General features: G+C 33.5%; 2 protein-coding genes and 1 long non-coding RNA gene across 3 annotated transcripts; 1 reads left to right on the forward strand and 2 right to left on the reverse strand.

The window, feature by feature from the left end:
• Window positions 1–10: 10 nt before the first annotated feature.
• On the forward strand, window positions 11–1,482 carry LOC120424187 (speckle-type POZ protein-like A). Its single transcript, XM_052709524.1, has 3 exons — window positions 11–112; window positions 188–526; window positions 595–1,482. The coding sequence occupies exons 2-3, from the start codon at window positions 199–201 to the stop codon at window positions 1,317–1,319; spliced, it is 1,053 nt and encodes a 350-aa protein (XP_052565484.1). The 5' UTR covers window positions 11–112; window positions 188–198; the 3' UTR covers window positions 1,320–1,482.
• A 527-nt stretch (window positions 1,483–2,009) lies between these two features.
• On the reverse strand, window positions 2,010–3,882 carry LOC120424194 (uncharacterized). The gene is made up of 4 exons (XM_052709238.1): window positions 3,742–3,882; window positions 3,583–3,682; window positions 2,966–3,292; window positions 2,010–2,063 (listed from the first exon to the last, which is right to left on the reverse strand). Exons 1-4 carry the CDS (start codon window positions 3,792–3,794, stop codon window positions 2,010–2,012), a joined length of 534 nt encoding a protein of 177 aa, XP_052565198.1. The 5' UTR covers window positions 3,795–3,882.
• A 6,500-nt stretch (window positions 3,883–10,382) lies between these two features.
• Window positions 10,383–11,091, reverse strand: LOC120424168 (uncharacterized). The gene is made up of 3 exons (XR_005606337.2): window positions 11,032–11,091; window positions 10,760–10,968; window positions 10,383–10,696 (listed from the first exon to the last, which is right to left on the reverse strand). It is a non-coding gene; the product is annotated as an uncharacterized LOC120424168 (long non-coding RNA).
• Between the last annotated feature and the right edge of the window lie 5,356 nt (window positions 11,092–16,447).

The following is a 16,447-nucleotide window of genomic DNA, read 5'->3' on the forward strand; positions in this document are numbered from 1 at the left end:
TACGGGCTGACAGCAATTTTAGTTTTGGCGCGCATTTCGTGTTTGTTTACGTTACCAGTTTGAGTGTTCAGTTTCCCGGTCAGTTGGAGAACCATCCGAATCCGGGAAATTTGTAAGTAACACTAAGCTTAAACTTGTCCTCAAACGCATTTTTTGAAAATGCTTAATTAATTAAAATTTCTTCTAGCACTCTTGGCCATGACGGGAACCAGTCAAGATGTGTACTCCACAGCGATGAGGACCATCAAGTTCGGTTATACGTGGACCATGCACAATTTCAGCCTTTGGGAGGCGAATGTGGAGGGAGTCCAATGTTCGCCAAAATTTCCACCTGGACCAGATGAGCCGTATCAATGGACTTTGAAGTATGTTCCCAAATCGCCGAAGCACGACACGTGCTGTTCCATTTGTGTGCAGATGGCTTCGCCGTTGGTATCCGAACCTAAAGTGTTAGCACATTGCGAAATGATTGCTGCAGATTCCAAAGGGGTTACCATAGTGCAACAGTCTTTAAAGGGACGCTTTGGTAATTAAAATTTTGTCATTTAACGGTTTATTAGATACGATAACTTGTCAGTTTACACTTTTGATCAGGTCAAGGTGCATCAAGTTGGGGCTGGACGTGTTTTGCCGAGCGTAAAACATTGCTTGAGAGGGTGAAGCCAGATGATCAACTGAACATACGGTGTAAAATAATCGTGTATGTAGAACTCGTCAATGGATCTCCTCCAGGAGCTGTCAAAGGAAACCAACCGTGTCATTCGCAAGGCAGCTTGTCCACGGATTTGCAGTCCCTAGTCGATGACCAGAAGTTCGGCGATGTCACTATACAAATCGGAAGCCGGCGATTCCTGGCCTACAAAGGAATCCTTTCTGCAAGAAGCCCAGTGTTTGCTTCGATGTTCCAGCACCAAATGCAGGAAAACATTGGAAATTCCGTTTCTATCAGCGATATAAAACCTGAGGTTTTTAAGAAACTGCTGCACTACATCTACACGGACCAGCTGACCGGTTTGGACGCGGTGGCCCCCGATTTGTACGCGGCGGCCGATAAATACGCCATATCGTCGTTGAAAGATCGGTGCCGGCAGCACATCCTACAAATGCTCAGCTGGAAAACGGGTGCGGAAACGTTGATGCTTGCCGACACGCACCAGGACCCGGAAATGAAGAAGCAAGTGTTGCAGTTTTTCAGCGGCAGCGTTGCGGGCAAGGTGACCGAATCGGCCGGATGGAGGAAAATGGCCAGAACTCACCCGTACTTGGTCGACGAAACCGTCAAAGCGCTGGCGGCAAAAGTGCGGGTCTGTGAGCAATAATGGTTTAATTTGAACGCATTCGATATAAATATATTACTCAGAAATATATCCCAAACAAGTTCAAGTTCGGTTAGTACGTCATTTTTAGTTTTGTTGGATTCTTTTAATTATGATCTGTTTTCTAATAAATAACTTCGATTATTGATCATATTGTTGATTTTAAGTTACTTGTCTTCTATACTTGTTTTTTTTTCCATGCTCTTGATCTCTCAGAAATGATTAAAAGGGGCAACTGACAGATTTGAGTGAATTGCACTCTGAATTCAACGATTATTGAGTGAAATTCACCCAAATTTTACAGTTTTACCACGCTTTACTCATTTCTGAGTAGGTTCAGTTTTGACAAAAACTGAGTAATTTGAAATGAGCGAGTGTGTTCGTCTGACTGTCTTTGTTACACGGTCAGCTGGATGTACTCAAAATCAAGTTCGATTCACTCATTTTGGACCATGCGTGGAGGAATTCATTTATGAGTTTAATGCTGAAACTCATAAATGAGTTTAGCGCTCGAACTGCCGAATGAGTACTTTTGGGGAACCGGGTTTTTTTTAGCTTTTTCCCATATTTAGAGCTTATACTAAGCCTACATATGCCTTAATACTTGACTTAACGATTTTGGAGGTCTCCCAACATCTTCAGGGTATTGTATTCGGAATTAAAGGGAGGTAAAAACAAAGGAAAATGCATTTTTTATGTTTTTTTATTTACAGACACACATCGATATCCGCACACGAACATGCTAATCTTCAGTTGCTTCGAGTAGTGTTCGATTGACAAGGTTTACAGATGATTTGTTAGTGGAAGAGATAATTTTCAGTTCGTTCAACTTAACTAGCTCAAAAAGCTTACGAAGTAGTGTCGGAGTTTTAAGATTAAGAATAGAACAAAATTTTATAAATATTTCAAAGGAGGTGGCAAAATTTTGCTCTCCGCATGGCAAGGCTATTCCTTGCACTATTATGTAATACGGTCCACTGAGTAGCTCCTCTGCGACGCAGACCATGTGTGGATCCATGTTGGGATGCATTTTGATGTAACCCTCAACGACATCTTTGATGGCTGTGGTTTCGCTGGGCTGTAAAACAAAATAATTTTAAAATTTGCCTCTAAACTACTTAAAGAACTCAATCTAATCTAATTTTATCTTATCTGATAACAAGAGATTCATGCACAATTAGGAAGAACTGCCTACTTATTTCTCTACTGACAAATTCCTTTTTATTGGGGCAAACAATTTTCCCTAAATTTCTCTCCTAAAGTGATAACACTTACTGACGTCCAACGCATTAGTGGTTCAGCCATGGAAGCGCTTATGCTCTTGTCGCCGGAAATGGTCCTTTTAACCCCACGGTTGCCCATCTTCTTCATCAATCTAATGGCAGAGCGAAGTTCTCCTGTTTAAATAGAAAGATAAACAAATTTATAATATAACAGATTTAAATTTTTAAACAGTTCACACACAAAGGAATAACTTACTGTCAGCAATGTCACTAAATCCTGTATCGTGTGAAAGGCAGCTTAAAAGAAACTTTTTCATATTCGAGTTTACGTTATGTTGAGGATACGTCTGTTCAAACATTTGAAGAACCTAACAAAAGATAAAATATAAAAATCGTTCTAATTCAATTATTCATCGATTAACTTACAACAAGGCCGTTGTATGAAACGATGTGCGGGAAAACTGTGACAATGTCTGATAGTGATTTTCCCTGTTGTACCAAAAAGGCAAAATGCGGATGGCATTTTGCCATTCCGTCACAAATTTGTTTCATGTGTTGGTTATTCGGCCGCAACGCCGCAATGAGTTCGGCGTCGTCCATCAAATGTTCACAGGGATCTGGCAGACTTTTTGGAGGACGAAGAAACTTCCTATTATTTTTCTCCACTTTCCCGCGAAGATTTCCAATTTTCCACTCAATAATTCCTGTGTGAGGTCCCTTTTTTTCGCCTCCATTTTTCCAAAAGAAAAACGACTGAAATAAAAAATACAGTTTAATTTTTTTCCAATAAAAAAGACCTCATTCCCCGAGTCGATTTGGGTTTTTTTAAAGCGATTCGGGTAGTTTGGAGTTGAACCGAGAATAATGAACAATGTTTTACAGTAAAACCCCGATGGTTGGATACCAATTGATTTTAGTTTGACACCGTCTTTACATAGATCTGATAGTGTTCGAGATCCCTTTGTAAAAAGGGACACATCAAAACAAACGGGGACATAATCAAAAGTGTCAAACCATCAGGGTTTAATTGTATTTTATAATACCTCGATAGGATCGTCAGGAGAGGCCTTGGTCTTTTCGAGCTGGGGAAAGGATTTCAAAATATTTTCAGCCAGCTGTTGTTTTTCACTCAGACTCGGATAACTGAAACGAGAAGTACATTGATAATACTATAAACAGTTAATTTGTCATTGATTACTTACTCTTTGTTCAAAATCCTTTCTTTAAAGTAGTGATTGTTAAGAATGCTGTTCATCTGTCGCAGTTTTTTCACGTTAGGAACCTTCCCGTAAATCAGGTCATTAAAAACTTGTTAAAAATTGCGTGCTGCTCTTAAAATTGTCTTTATTTCATCAACCTACAAGAAATATAAAAAGCATTTTTTTAATTATTCGGTTAAATTATAAACTTGATAATGCAAAGGTTTTATAGGGAATAGTACCGTTGTTTGATGTTGATCTGTTTGGTCATCCTGCGGAGGTTCAATTCCGCTCGATTCGTTCTTACTATTTAAAATGTTGATTGCCTTCAAAATAAGTTTTTGGGGTCCTTTTTGAGTAATGCCCATTTCAATAATGTCATTGTTGTCAAGATCTTGAAGGGAGATGTCAGTTATCTTTTCAGCTGGAATAAAATTAAAAGCGTAGTTATAAAACCTACAAAATATAGACAAAACATATAGACAAAAATAACCCTCTCCCGCCTAAAGCACTAAAATTGAGAACTTAAAAATCAAAATCACAAATATTGTAAAGATAAAGTTTTTTTTTAATTTTTTGTATAATTTTTTTTCTATTTTCCATGTTCTATTTGATATTTTCTATTTGCTTTTTTCTATTTGATATTTTCTATTTGATATTTTCTGTTTGATATTTTCGATTTGATTTTTTCTATTTTCTATTTTCTATTTGCTATTTTCTATTTTCTATTTTCCATGTTCTTTTTTCTATTTTTTATTTTTTATTTTCTATTTGATATTTTCTATTTGATATTTTCTATTTTCTATTTGATATTTTCTATTTGATATTTTCTATTTGATATTTTCTATTTGATATTTTCTATTTGATATTTTCTATTTGATATTTTCTATATTCTATGTTCTATTTTTTATTTTCTATTTGATTTTTTCAATTTGATATTTTCTATTTGATATTTTCTATTTGATATTTTCTACTTGATATTTTCTATTTGATATTTTCTATTTGATATTTTCTATTTGATATTTTCTATTTGATATTTTCTATTTGATATTTTCTATTTGATATTTTCTATATTCTATATTCTATTTTTTATTTTCTATTTTCTGTTTGATTTTTTCAATTTTTTATTTGATGTTCGATATTTTCTATTATTTGAATCCTCGAGTAACAGTAAGACAAGATAACACACACACACACACACACACACACACACACACACACACACACACACACACACACACAAAAGCGCGCGCGCGGTATTGATTCCCCCCGAAGTAATATCGAAAGGTGGTCCCGAGTAATCTTTCCCTGTTCCTGAGGGGAACACCCGTGAAGAGTATCGGGGCCGGCATTTACAAAGCGGATTCAGTGACAGTTTATTAAACAACTAAATGTTAACAAAAAAAACACGCGGTATTTATGTGATTTTATTAGCCTTCGGTAAAACACTTTTTTGTGAAAAAAATGCAAACAGAACTTTATTTAGCTACAATATTTACTGGGAGCAATCCTTAGTTTTAATCGTCATTATATTTAAGACTTATGTAATAACAATCCTCATTCTGTTCCTGATTGCATGTTCACAAATTATAAGTTTTTCTACTTAGAATTTTTGCCTCATTCATTCTTACAATATTTGTAGAAACTTTCACTTTGTAAGCAAATAACACGCCATTGAACCCAATGACATCTAATTCCTGAACTACAAAAATTAGATTTTGATTAATACTAACTGTATAGAGTAACAATCCATAAAAATTACCTTCAGCTTTTACGTACTTCAATACATAACCTGGTCTAAAATGAGTTCCATTTATAGTTAAATGTTGGACTAACTTAACTAAATCCATATTAGGGTAATCAAACCATACCAATGCTGTATCAATAAGATCTTTTTTAACTAAACTAGATTTTAGTATAATAGGTTTGTCAACTATGTAGTTATGATTAATGATAGAATTCGCTTGTTTAACTGCTAGTCTGTTAGACATACTGAAAGTTAAATTAATACGATTGTAACAGGTAGCGACTTGGCTTTTGGACTCTTTAAACTTCATTTCGTACATAAAACAGCTATTATTAGCAACTGGACCGTTCTCAATACATAACTTATAATAATGTGAAATATGATGGATTTTATTTATGGCACTAGTTGCAGAGAAACGTTTTAGAAATACTTCATGGAACAGTTCCACGGCCTTTTTCAAATCGTTAATCAAATTTAATGTTAGGTTATTCGAGAAAGAAATAAAACAGATTTCAAGAAGGTAACTTATCAACTCTTTGCTATAATTAATGGAATCGAATAAATCATAGAAAATAAATGGGAAACATCTCAAAAGAAGCCAAGTTTGCGATGCGCTTTGACCCAGTGTATGTCCTTTGGATTTTAAATTCAGAATGGTAAAATTCCCTAAGGGTTTGACAGGAGATTCTACCTGACCGTAGTCGAATTTGGTTATGCGATGGTTGAGTTCGTCGATACTTAATTTGCCAGACTTCACCGCCTCTTGGAAAATATTTTTGATAATCATTGGGACAACCCCCTCGAGTAGATCATGCATGGGATCAAAACAAGGACTCTCTGGCCACTTGAAGTACTTTAAACGTTCGAGACAGCATCGCTGTTTCAGTCCGGTTTCTTTGCGGAGTGCTTTCTTCTGGGCCGTTGTGATACATGCTTCAATTGAATTTAGTGCCTGTTCGACGCTAGCGCTGGTTCTAACTGGAAAGGTGTCTCCTAGCTTCCCGTCGTGAAGTTCCGGTCGTGAGATTTCACAATTTCGGCAAAATTTGTTCGCTGATGCAGATAACAAACCAAATACGTCGTGTGCAGCTAAAGTATCTCCCAAAACATTAACTAATACTGCTCTTATAGTCATAGATGTTGATCCTAACTGCAAAGGAACGCCTGCCTCACTTTCCAGAAGAATCAAATCTTCGATCAGAAGATTTAGAACCTTACTGTAACCGTATGTTTTTAAATGGCACGATTTTATCATCATTAACAAGTAAACACTATCCAAAGATGAATTGACGCGCGTGTCGAAATTTTGTATCCGAAAATAAATGTTGGTAATCTTATTTTTCCCCTTTCTTGATCCTAACGGGTTGCAATATTCACCTTCGTCAAGATGAACCGACAATCTCAGCGCTTGCGGAAACCGTTGAAGAAATTGGTGAGTCGCGTAATGTTCCGAATCTTTGTATGTTTTTATAGTTCCTGATGGGCTCGCGTCCTCTGCCTCTACCATTCGTCGAGCTTCTGGATCGGACATAATCAATCTTAATGTATCAACCAGCGACAGATAGTGCACAGTGTCTTTGGTGAACGTTTCTTTCGTTGTAGTAAGCTTCTTTGGAAATTTTTGATGGAACTTTTTTCCTTTGGACGTACTCAGTACTGTCGCTTGCGTTACTTTCTGCTTCCCTAACACTATCGTTGTCGGACGTGGTACATAACATCCAGCTCGAGATGATAACAATGCCACATTTTGCTCTGGGGTATGAACAGCTTCAAGTATATCGGGAATGTACAATGATTCGATAAAATCTTTAGTAATTTCGTCATCAACGGGCAACTGCTTATCATAAAGAAATTGTTTCACCTTGGCCATCGCGAATTTTTGACTGATTTTTAGGATCGTGGAAAAGCCGTCCAAAAATGCTTGAAGTTTTGATTCAGGCAGTGACACATCGCATCTGAGGTTGGTAACAAGATTTACTATGTGTTTTGAGGTTTCTTCGAGTGTAGCGCCTTCGTCGTCCATAAAATAAGGGTTTTGAATCCCCGGCAAATTGAGCATTTCCACATCATCATGAGCACGCACTTCTTCTGCTTCGCACATCTGTACATCTCCCTCTTCGTTATCGTTTGTTGCTTCTTGAACGGGAATGTTGGTTGGGACTCTTGGGTGCTTGTCCAGAATGTGCCTCTTTAAATCTTTGAAATACCAATAAATACCACGACATATTTTGCATATGAATGGTGAAGCAGCCTTTGTACTGGTTGGAAGTTTGTGTTCGTTGATAAAATGTTGTTTTAGTTCATCAACATATCCCTGGACGCGCTGACAACATCCATGAACGTGGCACTGAAGTCCTTGATAGCATCAATAAATAAAATTAGTATAAAAAAAATCAGATAATTTATCAAATAACATTGCATTTGACAAAACAACATCAAAACAAAACGAGTAGTTTGCTCACGCAGAAAAATAAGACATATTGAATTCATAACAAAATAAGACTTGTGGAATTTAGATAAATAACAGGCTAATTCTACAAAATATTTTTCTGCGTGTTAGCTTTAGTATATTAATTATAATCCAGTACCCTATATTTTTTGTTAGATAAACTTTACTGAACAATACAGACAGATAAACAATTAAACCCGATTGTTTGACACCATTTTTTTTTTGCTGTTTTGTATTTTTTTTTTATAACAAGAGAATACTTTTCATCTCTAGCTTCATGCAACTTTGATTTGCTGTTCTATTTGTTTTTTTTTTATAATATTTTTTTTTAAATTTCAGAATATTCCAAATATTCAAGAATTTCTGGGAACTCTGGCTTTTGTGGTGACCGGACACGACTTCCAGCGATGATGCGAATCCGAATTTCCCTGCTGCAATTGTTGAATTCGTAAATTTCAATTTCAATATGGTTTAATTTGTGAATAATCAAGTTACAATGCGTTCAATTAGGTACATAACAAAGCTTTAGTGTAAAAAAACAAGAGTAAGAAAAAGTTTTCAAAAAACTTGCTCCGGCAGCTCCGAAACCGCGTCATCATCTCCCCCGCGAGAGCAAAAAACTCCGGCAGGTTCCCGGTGACTTCTTGCTGGGTCGCATTGCCGCTGCCGGGAGCGACCACGCTGGCGAACGGAAGCCCCCAACCAGGAGGGAACGCTGAATTATCCGCTGGAACCGTACCTGTTCAGCTGCAGGCACGGCTGTGCTCTTACTTCGCTAAGGAGGGTGGGACGCTGCTGATTTCTTCTTCCGCTGCTGCTTTCTTCTTCTTTCTTCCCTCAAGTCCGTCTTTCGTGGCAGTGCGCACGCCTCCGAGAGGTGTGATTCACCACACTTCACGCATTGGGGCCGGAAGTTGCAGTTCCGCGATCGGTGGCTGAATTTCTGGCAACGGTGGCATTGCGCTACGTCCATTGGGTTTTTGGAGTAAAATTGCCAGTTTACCCAACAACCGTCCAACGCCTTAGTCCGTCGCAGGTCTTGGATTTTGACGGTGTCGCGGTCGAAGTACTTCAGGTACAGGTTGTGCGTACCTGTGACTGTTGTCTTTCGCGACAGCACTTTAATCTCCAGTGGCTTTATTCCGGCGTTCGAGAGGTGTCGCTTCAGGTCAGTGATCGGACGATAACCCTGCAAGACCACCTTAACAGGGGGCTTCTCTGGGTCGTATGTGTAGAAGTTGAAGTTGCTACGCTTTAATTCTTTACGCACCATGTTGAAATTCTTTCTGTTTAGTGTGATCACTTGTACTGATGACTTATCGATTTTCAGACAATATCCTAGGCCTTCCAGTAACTCGTCAACATCGTCCGCCAACGTGTCCAAAACAAAACATGGACGTGGTCTTCGTTCCGTTGGGAATTCTGGCTTTTTTTTATTAGGTCCTATAAACAAATTTAAACATTGAGTGTATCCCGCTTACTCCGATGGACTTTGACATATGGTGTGAAAGGGATACACTCAAGGTTTACATTTGTTTATAGGACCTAATCAAAAAATGTCGAGAATTGTTCTCTTTTGACGTTGACACTTTTTTCCGTGCGCATCCATCGTCGTCGTCGTCGGTAGTACTACCGTCGGTGTTGTTGTTGTTGCTTTCTTCGTCGCTCAGCACCTGGAACTCGTTCACTTTGTAGGCCGGGTTTAGTATTGTGATGGCACGGTAGTTCACACAATTTAACTTGTCCCCCTTCTTGTAGATCTGGCATATTACTTCCACTTTTTACTAATCCGGAAGTTGTTCTGAATCCCTAAATTTAAGTTTTGTAAAATTACTTCAATTCCTAAAATTTAATTAAAATGTAAAAAAAAAATCTTATTTCTTTTAAATTAAAAAAAATACAGTGATGGCTGTCTTTACGCTCCTCCTTTCTAAAATTCATAATTTTTTTAAAAAATCAATATTTTAATATTTTGTAAGATTACTTAATTTAAAAAAAACTTTCCGTAAAAAAAACAATTTATATTTTTATTCAACTTTGAAGGATTTAAATGCTCATATTTTATTAAATTTTTAATATTTGTAAAATACCGCAAAAAAATAAAAAAATTTACAAAAAAAATCTAAAGAAAATTTTTTTTTTCAAAGTTTATGTTGGAAACTTATGATTGCAAAATAACTAGACAGGTGTATAATATATATGTAAATATCTAGTTCAATATAATCATGCTTACTGATAAGTTAGTGACATAAATAGTGTCGAATTAGCAATTGTTAAGAAATTTAGGTATTGGGACAGCTTATGATTGCAAAATAACTAGACAGGTGTATAATATATATGTAAATATCTAGTTCAATATAATCATGCTTACTGATAAGTTAGTGACATAAATAGTGTCGAATTAGCAATTGTTAAGAAATTTAGGTATTGGGACAGCTGATTTAGACTGAATATAGTTAAAACAGTAACGACTATACATCCGTTTACATTAAAGTTTTCGTCACAATTCACCCCAGTTGATGATATTAATGTTCACATACATACAAAAAACATTCACAAATCATACATAAAATCCAACTTACCGTTGAGAATGTTAAGCGACTCCGGATCAAGGGTTTCTGTGAGAAATTCCATTTCTTCAACGGTGATCGTATCGAACCAACTGGATGTCCAAAGTCGAAAGGTACACGAACTGTTAGGCCAGCAGGAGACGGCAAACCGCAGAGCACCCAGACCGGTCAGCGAATCGACTGCTGTGCAATCTGTAAAAAATAAAATAAAACTTTAATATTTGATAGGAACTGAAACAAAATGAAGATTTTTACCAATGAACTTCTTTTACGCCGTCCGTGAAACGCACAAAATGCGAGGCCAGCAGGAGACGGAAAACCGCAGAGCACGTAACGTGGACGAGGACGGCCGTGAAACGCACGAACTGTTAGGCCAGCAGGAGACGGCAAACCGCAGAGCACGTAACGTGGACGCCGTGGATGAGGACCACCCCGACCGGTCAGCGAATCGACTGCTGTGCAATCTGTAAAAAATAAAATAAAACTTTAATATTTGATAGGAACTGAAACAAAATGAAGATTTTTACCAATGAACTTCTTTTACGCCGTCCGTGAAACGCACAAAATGCGAGGCCAGCAGGACCAGGGTTGTTACGGAAAAGTCGAAAAAAAATCCGCGCCAAATCCGCGCCGACCCCAAGACCCAATCCGCGCGAAATCCGCGCCATAAAAAAATCGCGACAAACATAGAAGAGAGTAACATAATGAATAAAATTTTAAACGAAAAAAGAATAATACAGAAAGCATTACTGATCCGTTGATCAGTTGTGGATTCATATCCCACCTGCACCAAGTGGAACCTTTTCTGCCATTTCTGAAACAATATTAGCATTTTTTGCAATACTTTAAATATCTTTGCTTTGAAAACAAATTCAGGAAAAAAATTAAATTCAAAAATTTAAAAAATATAAAACCCTAAAATAAATCACCAAATTCTAAAATCTAGGGATTTTGTACTTGATAATTCTCACCAAAATTTTACTTTGGAAAATCGAAACACGAAATTTATTTAATTTTCTTCTCTAAATTTCTCTAAACTAAAATATGACTCCGAAAATGATTCGAACTAAGAAAATGGCAAAAAAAAACAATAATTTAATAATTTAATAATTTAATAATTTAATAATTTAATAATTTAATAATTTAATAATTTAATAATTAAATAATTAAATAATTTAATAATTTAATAATTTAATAATTTAATAATTTAATAATTTAATAATTTAATAATTTAATAATTTAATAATTTAATAATTTAATAATTTAATAATTTAATAATTTAATAATTTAATAATTTAATAATTTAATAATTTAATAATTTAATAATTTAATAATTTAATAATTTAATAATTTAATAATTTAATAATTTAATAATTTAATAATTAAATAATCAAATAATCAAATAATTAAATAATTAAATAATTAAATAATTTAATAATTTAATAATTTAATAATCAAATAATTTAATAATTTAATCATTTAATAATTTAATAATTTAATAATTTAATAATTTAATAATTTAATAATTTAATAATTTAATAATTTAATAATTTAATAATTTAATAATTTAATAATTTAATAATTTAATAATTTAATAATTTAATAATTTAACAATTTAATAATTTCATAATTTAATAGTTTCATAATTTAATAATTTTATAATTCAATAACTTAAGATTTTTCTTAAAAAATTAAAAAATTATGAATTAAAAAAAATCCATGTTAATTTTTTTTTGTAATTTTTTAATGTTAGAATTCATATTTCTCTTTGCGTTTTTGAGTCTGCAAGTTTTGGCAATTTAAATTTATGAATTCTATTTATTTATTTTTTGTTTAATTGAATATGTAATTTCTGAAATTTTCAATTTTAGACGGAGATTTTAGCAGATTTCTAAGTGGATTTCGTCATGTTTTGATAATTGGGAGTAGAACCAATTCTACTTAAATCAGAGTGGCAACAGAATCTTTCAATTTTTAATAAACCACAAATTTCAAAATTTAAATTGAGGATTGAAAAAACTTAAAAAATCTAAAAAGATCTGAAGCTTTTTGAAATTCTGTAATTAATATGCTCGCTCAATATTTATTGTTTCCTATATTAAAAAATGCCTTGGAAACTTTGGAACCCTGTACCGATCTTAAAAAAAATCTAAGGGTTAAATCCAATCCGGAACATACCCTAAGAATCATTTATGTACATCCTTATGTTTAAATCTTTGGAAAATGTTTAAAATATGAGTCAGAAGATAAAAATTAAATGTATCATGTGAATAATTATAGAAAAATATTTAAACCAGGTCAGCAAATGTTAACAAAAATTAGGAGTTTTAATGTTATGTAAAATTTATATAAGAAATCTCAATACATTTTTAAAAATAAACGCTCCTTGAAGATTATTTTTAAGATTCATATTAAGAAAAAAAAACAATGAATAATTTTCAGAAGAAAATTTTCTTCATTAACAACTTCTTAGAAATAGATATTTTTGCACGCATAGAAAAAGATTGAATTTATTTAATTGCTTATAATATTTTCCTTCGTAACTTGAAAGAAATTCTATCGTTCTCAATTATTTTATTTATGAAAATTGCTATCCGCGCGAAATCCGCGCCTGAACAAAATTAGCCAGCAAATCCGCGCCAGATCCGCGCGATACGCGCCATACGCGCCATCCGCGCGATCCGCGCCGTCCGTAACAACCCTGCCAGGGTTGTTACGGAAAAGTCGAAAAAAAATCCGCGCCAAATCCGCGCCGACCCCAAGACCCAATCCGCGCGAAATCCGCGCCATAAAAAAATCGCGACAAACATAGAAGAGAGTAACATAATGAATAAAATTTTAAACGAAAAAAGAATAATACAGAAAGCATTACTGATCCGTTGATCAGTTGTGGATTCATATCCCACCTGCACCAAGTGGAACCTTTTCTGCCATTTCTGAAACAATATTAGCATTTTTTGCAATACTTTAAATATCTTTGCTTTGAAAACAAATTCAGGAAAAAAATTAAATTCAAAAATTTAAAAAATATAAAACCCTAAAATAAATCACCAAATTCTAAAATCTAGGGATTTTGTACTTGATAATTCTCACCAAAATTTTACTTTGGAAAATCGAAACACGAAATTTATTTAATTTTCTTCTCTAAATTTCTCTAAACTAAAATATGACTCCGAAAATGATTCGAACTAAGAAAATGGCAAAAAAAAACAATAATTTAATAATTTAATAATTTAATAATTTAATAATTTAATAATTTAATAATTTAATAATTTAATAATTAAATAATTAAATAATTTAATAATTTAATAATTTAATAATTTAATAATTTAATAATTTAATAATTTAATAATTTAATAATTTAATAATTTAATAATTTAACAATTTAATAATTAAATAATTTAATAATTTAATAATTTAATAGTTTAATAATTTAATAATTTAATAATTTAATTATTTAATAATTTAATTATTTAATAATTTAATAATTTAATAATTTAATAATTAAATAATCAAATAATCAAATAATTAAATAATTAAATAATTTAATAATTTAATAATTTAATAATCAAATAATTTAATAATTTAATCATTTAATAATTTAATAATTTAATAATTTAATAATTTAATAATTTAATAATTTAATAATTTAATAATTTAATAATTTAATAATTTAATAATTTAATAATTTAATAATTTAATAATTTAATAATTTAATAATTCAATAATTTAATAATTTAATAATTTAATAATTTAATAATTTAACAATTTAATAATTTCATAATTTAATAGTTTCATAATTTAATAATTTTATAATTCAATAACTTAAGATTTTTCTTAAAAAATTAAAAAATTATGAATTAAAAAAAATCCATGTTAATTTTTTTTTGTAATTTTTTAATGTTAGAATTCATATTTCTCTTTGCGTTTTTGAGTCTGCAAGTTTTGGCAATTTAAATTTATGAATTCTATTTATTTATTTTTTGTTTAATTGAATATGTAATTTCTGAAATTTTCAATTTTAGACGGAGATTTTAGCAGATTTCTAAGTGGATTTCGTCATGTTTTGATAATTGGGAGTAGAACCAATTCTACTTAAATCAGAGTGGCAACAGAATCTTTCAATTTTTAATAAACCACAAATTTCAAAATTTAAATTGAGGATTGAAAAAACTTAAAAAATCTAAAAAGATCTGAAGCTTTTTGAAATTCTGTAATTAATATGCTCGCTCAATATTTATTGTTTCCTATATTAAAAAATGCCTTGGAAACTTTGGAACCCTGTACCGATCTTAAAAAAAATCTAAGGGTTAAATCCAATCCGGAACATACCCTAAGAATCATTTATGTACATCCTTATGTTTAAATCTTTGGAAAATGTTTAAAATATGAGTCAGAAGATAAAAATTAAATGTATCATGTGAATAATTACAGTAGTTGTTCGGTAACTGGGCGTTATTTAACTGGGCTGCTTTTTAACTGGGCGCTCGATAACTGGGCTGTAGCCCAGTTAAAAAGCAGACAAACGTCAAAAAACCAAAACAAACCGAAATGAACGAGGGGTTAATGGATGCCAAAAGCCTTTTCAACAAATAAAAAAAACTTTTTTCAAACATGTATTACATTTCAAGTCACAATTAAAGAAATATGAAAAGTAAGCATTGTAAATAAATTTGAGTATTTTTAATTTTTATTTTTCATCAGGAAAATATTATGCATCGGTGGTCCCCTCGTTATTTTTCGTTCAGCCCAGTTAGCGAGCAGCATTCGGTGACTGGGCTACGTTCTCAGCCCAGTTACCGAACAACTACTGTATAGAAAAATATTTAAACCAGGTCAGCAAATGTTAACAAAAATTAGGAGTTTTAATGTTATGTAAAATTTATATAAGAAATCTCAATACATTTTTAAAAATAAACGCTCCTTGAAGATTATTTTTAAGATTCATATTAAGAAAAAAAAACAATGAATAATTTTCAGAAGAAAATTTTCTTCATTAACAACTTCTTAGAAATAGATATTTTTGCACGCATAGAAAAAGATTGAATTTATTTAATTGCTTATAATATTTTCCTTCGTAACTTGAAAGAAATTCTATCGTTCTCAATTATTTTATTTATGAAAATTGCTATCCGCGCGAAATCCGCGCCTGAACAAAATTAGCCAGCAAATCCGCGCCAGATCCGCGCGATACGCGCCATACGCGCCATCCGCGCGATCCGCGCCGTCCGTAACAACCCTGGAGACGGAAAACCGCAGAGCACGTAACGTGGACGAGGACGGCCGTGAAACGCACGAACTGTTAGGCCAGCAGGAGACGGCAAACCGCAGAGCACGTAACGTGAACGCCGTGGTCGAGGACTGTGAAATCTGTAAAAAATAAAATAAAACTTGAATATTTCATTGAAGGAAAACCAACTAACTAGATGTCAGAAACTTCCAGTCTTGTTCGGCACCTTCCGGATTGTCCGGAAGATGGAAAGCAAAGTAAAAACTTCCTCCTCCAGCAAATGTTGCGCCGTCCGGTCCACCCGAAAGACCTAAACGGGTTGTCCGGAAGATGTTCAATCCGTAGGAGGAGAAAGGTTTGGATTTGCATTTAAATCTTTCGGACAATTTGAATTGTTCAAGAACAGAACATTTCGTATTCCCTCCGTCTGGATTGACACCTTCCGGATTGTCCGGAAGATGGAAAGCAAAGTAAACACTTCCTCCTCCAGCAAATTTTGCACCGTCCGGTCCACCCGAAGACCTAACCGGGTTGTCCGGAGGATGTTCAATCCGTTGGAGGAGAAAGGTTTGGATTTGCATTTAAATCTTCCGGACAATTTGAATTGTTCAAGAACAGAACATTTCGTATTCCCTCCGTCTGGTTTGACACCTTCCGGATTGTCCGGAAGATGGAAAGCAAAGTAAACACTTCCTCCTCCAGCAAATTTTGCA

Source organism: Culex pipiens, chromosome 3 (assembly GCF_016801865.2).
Source record: "Culex pipiens pallens isolate TS chromosome 3, TS_CPP_V2, whole genome shotgun sequence".
Lineage (NCBI taxonomy): Eukaryota > Metazoa > Arthropoda > Insecta > Diptera > Culicidae > Culex > Culex pipiens.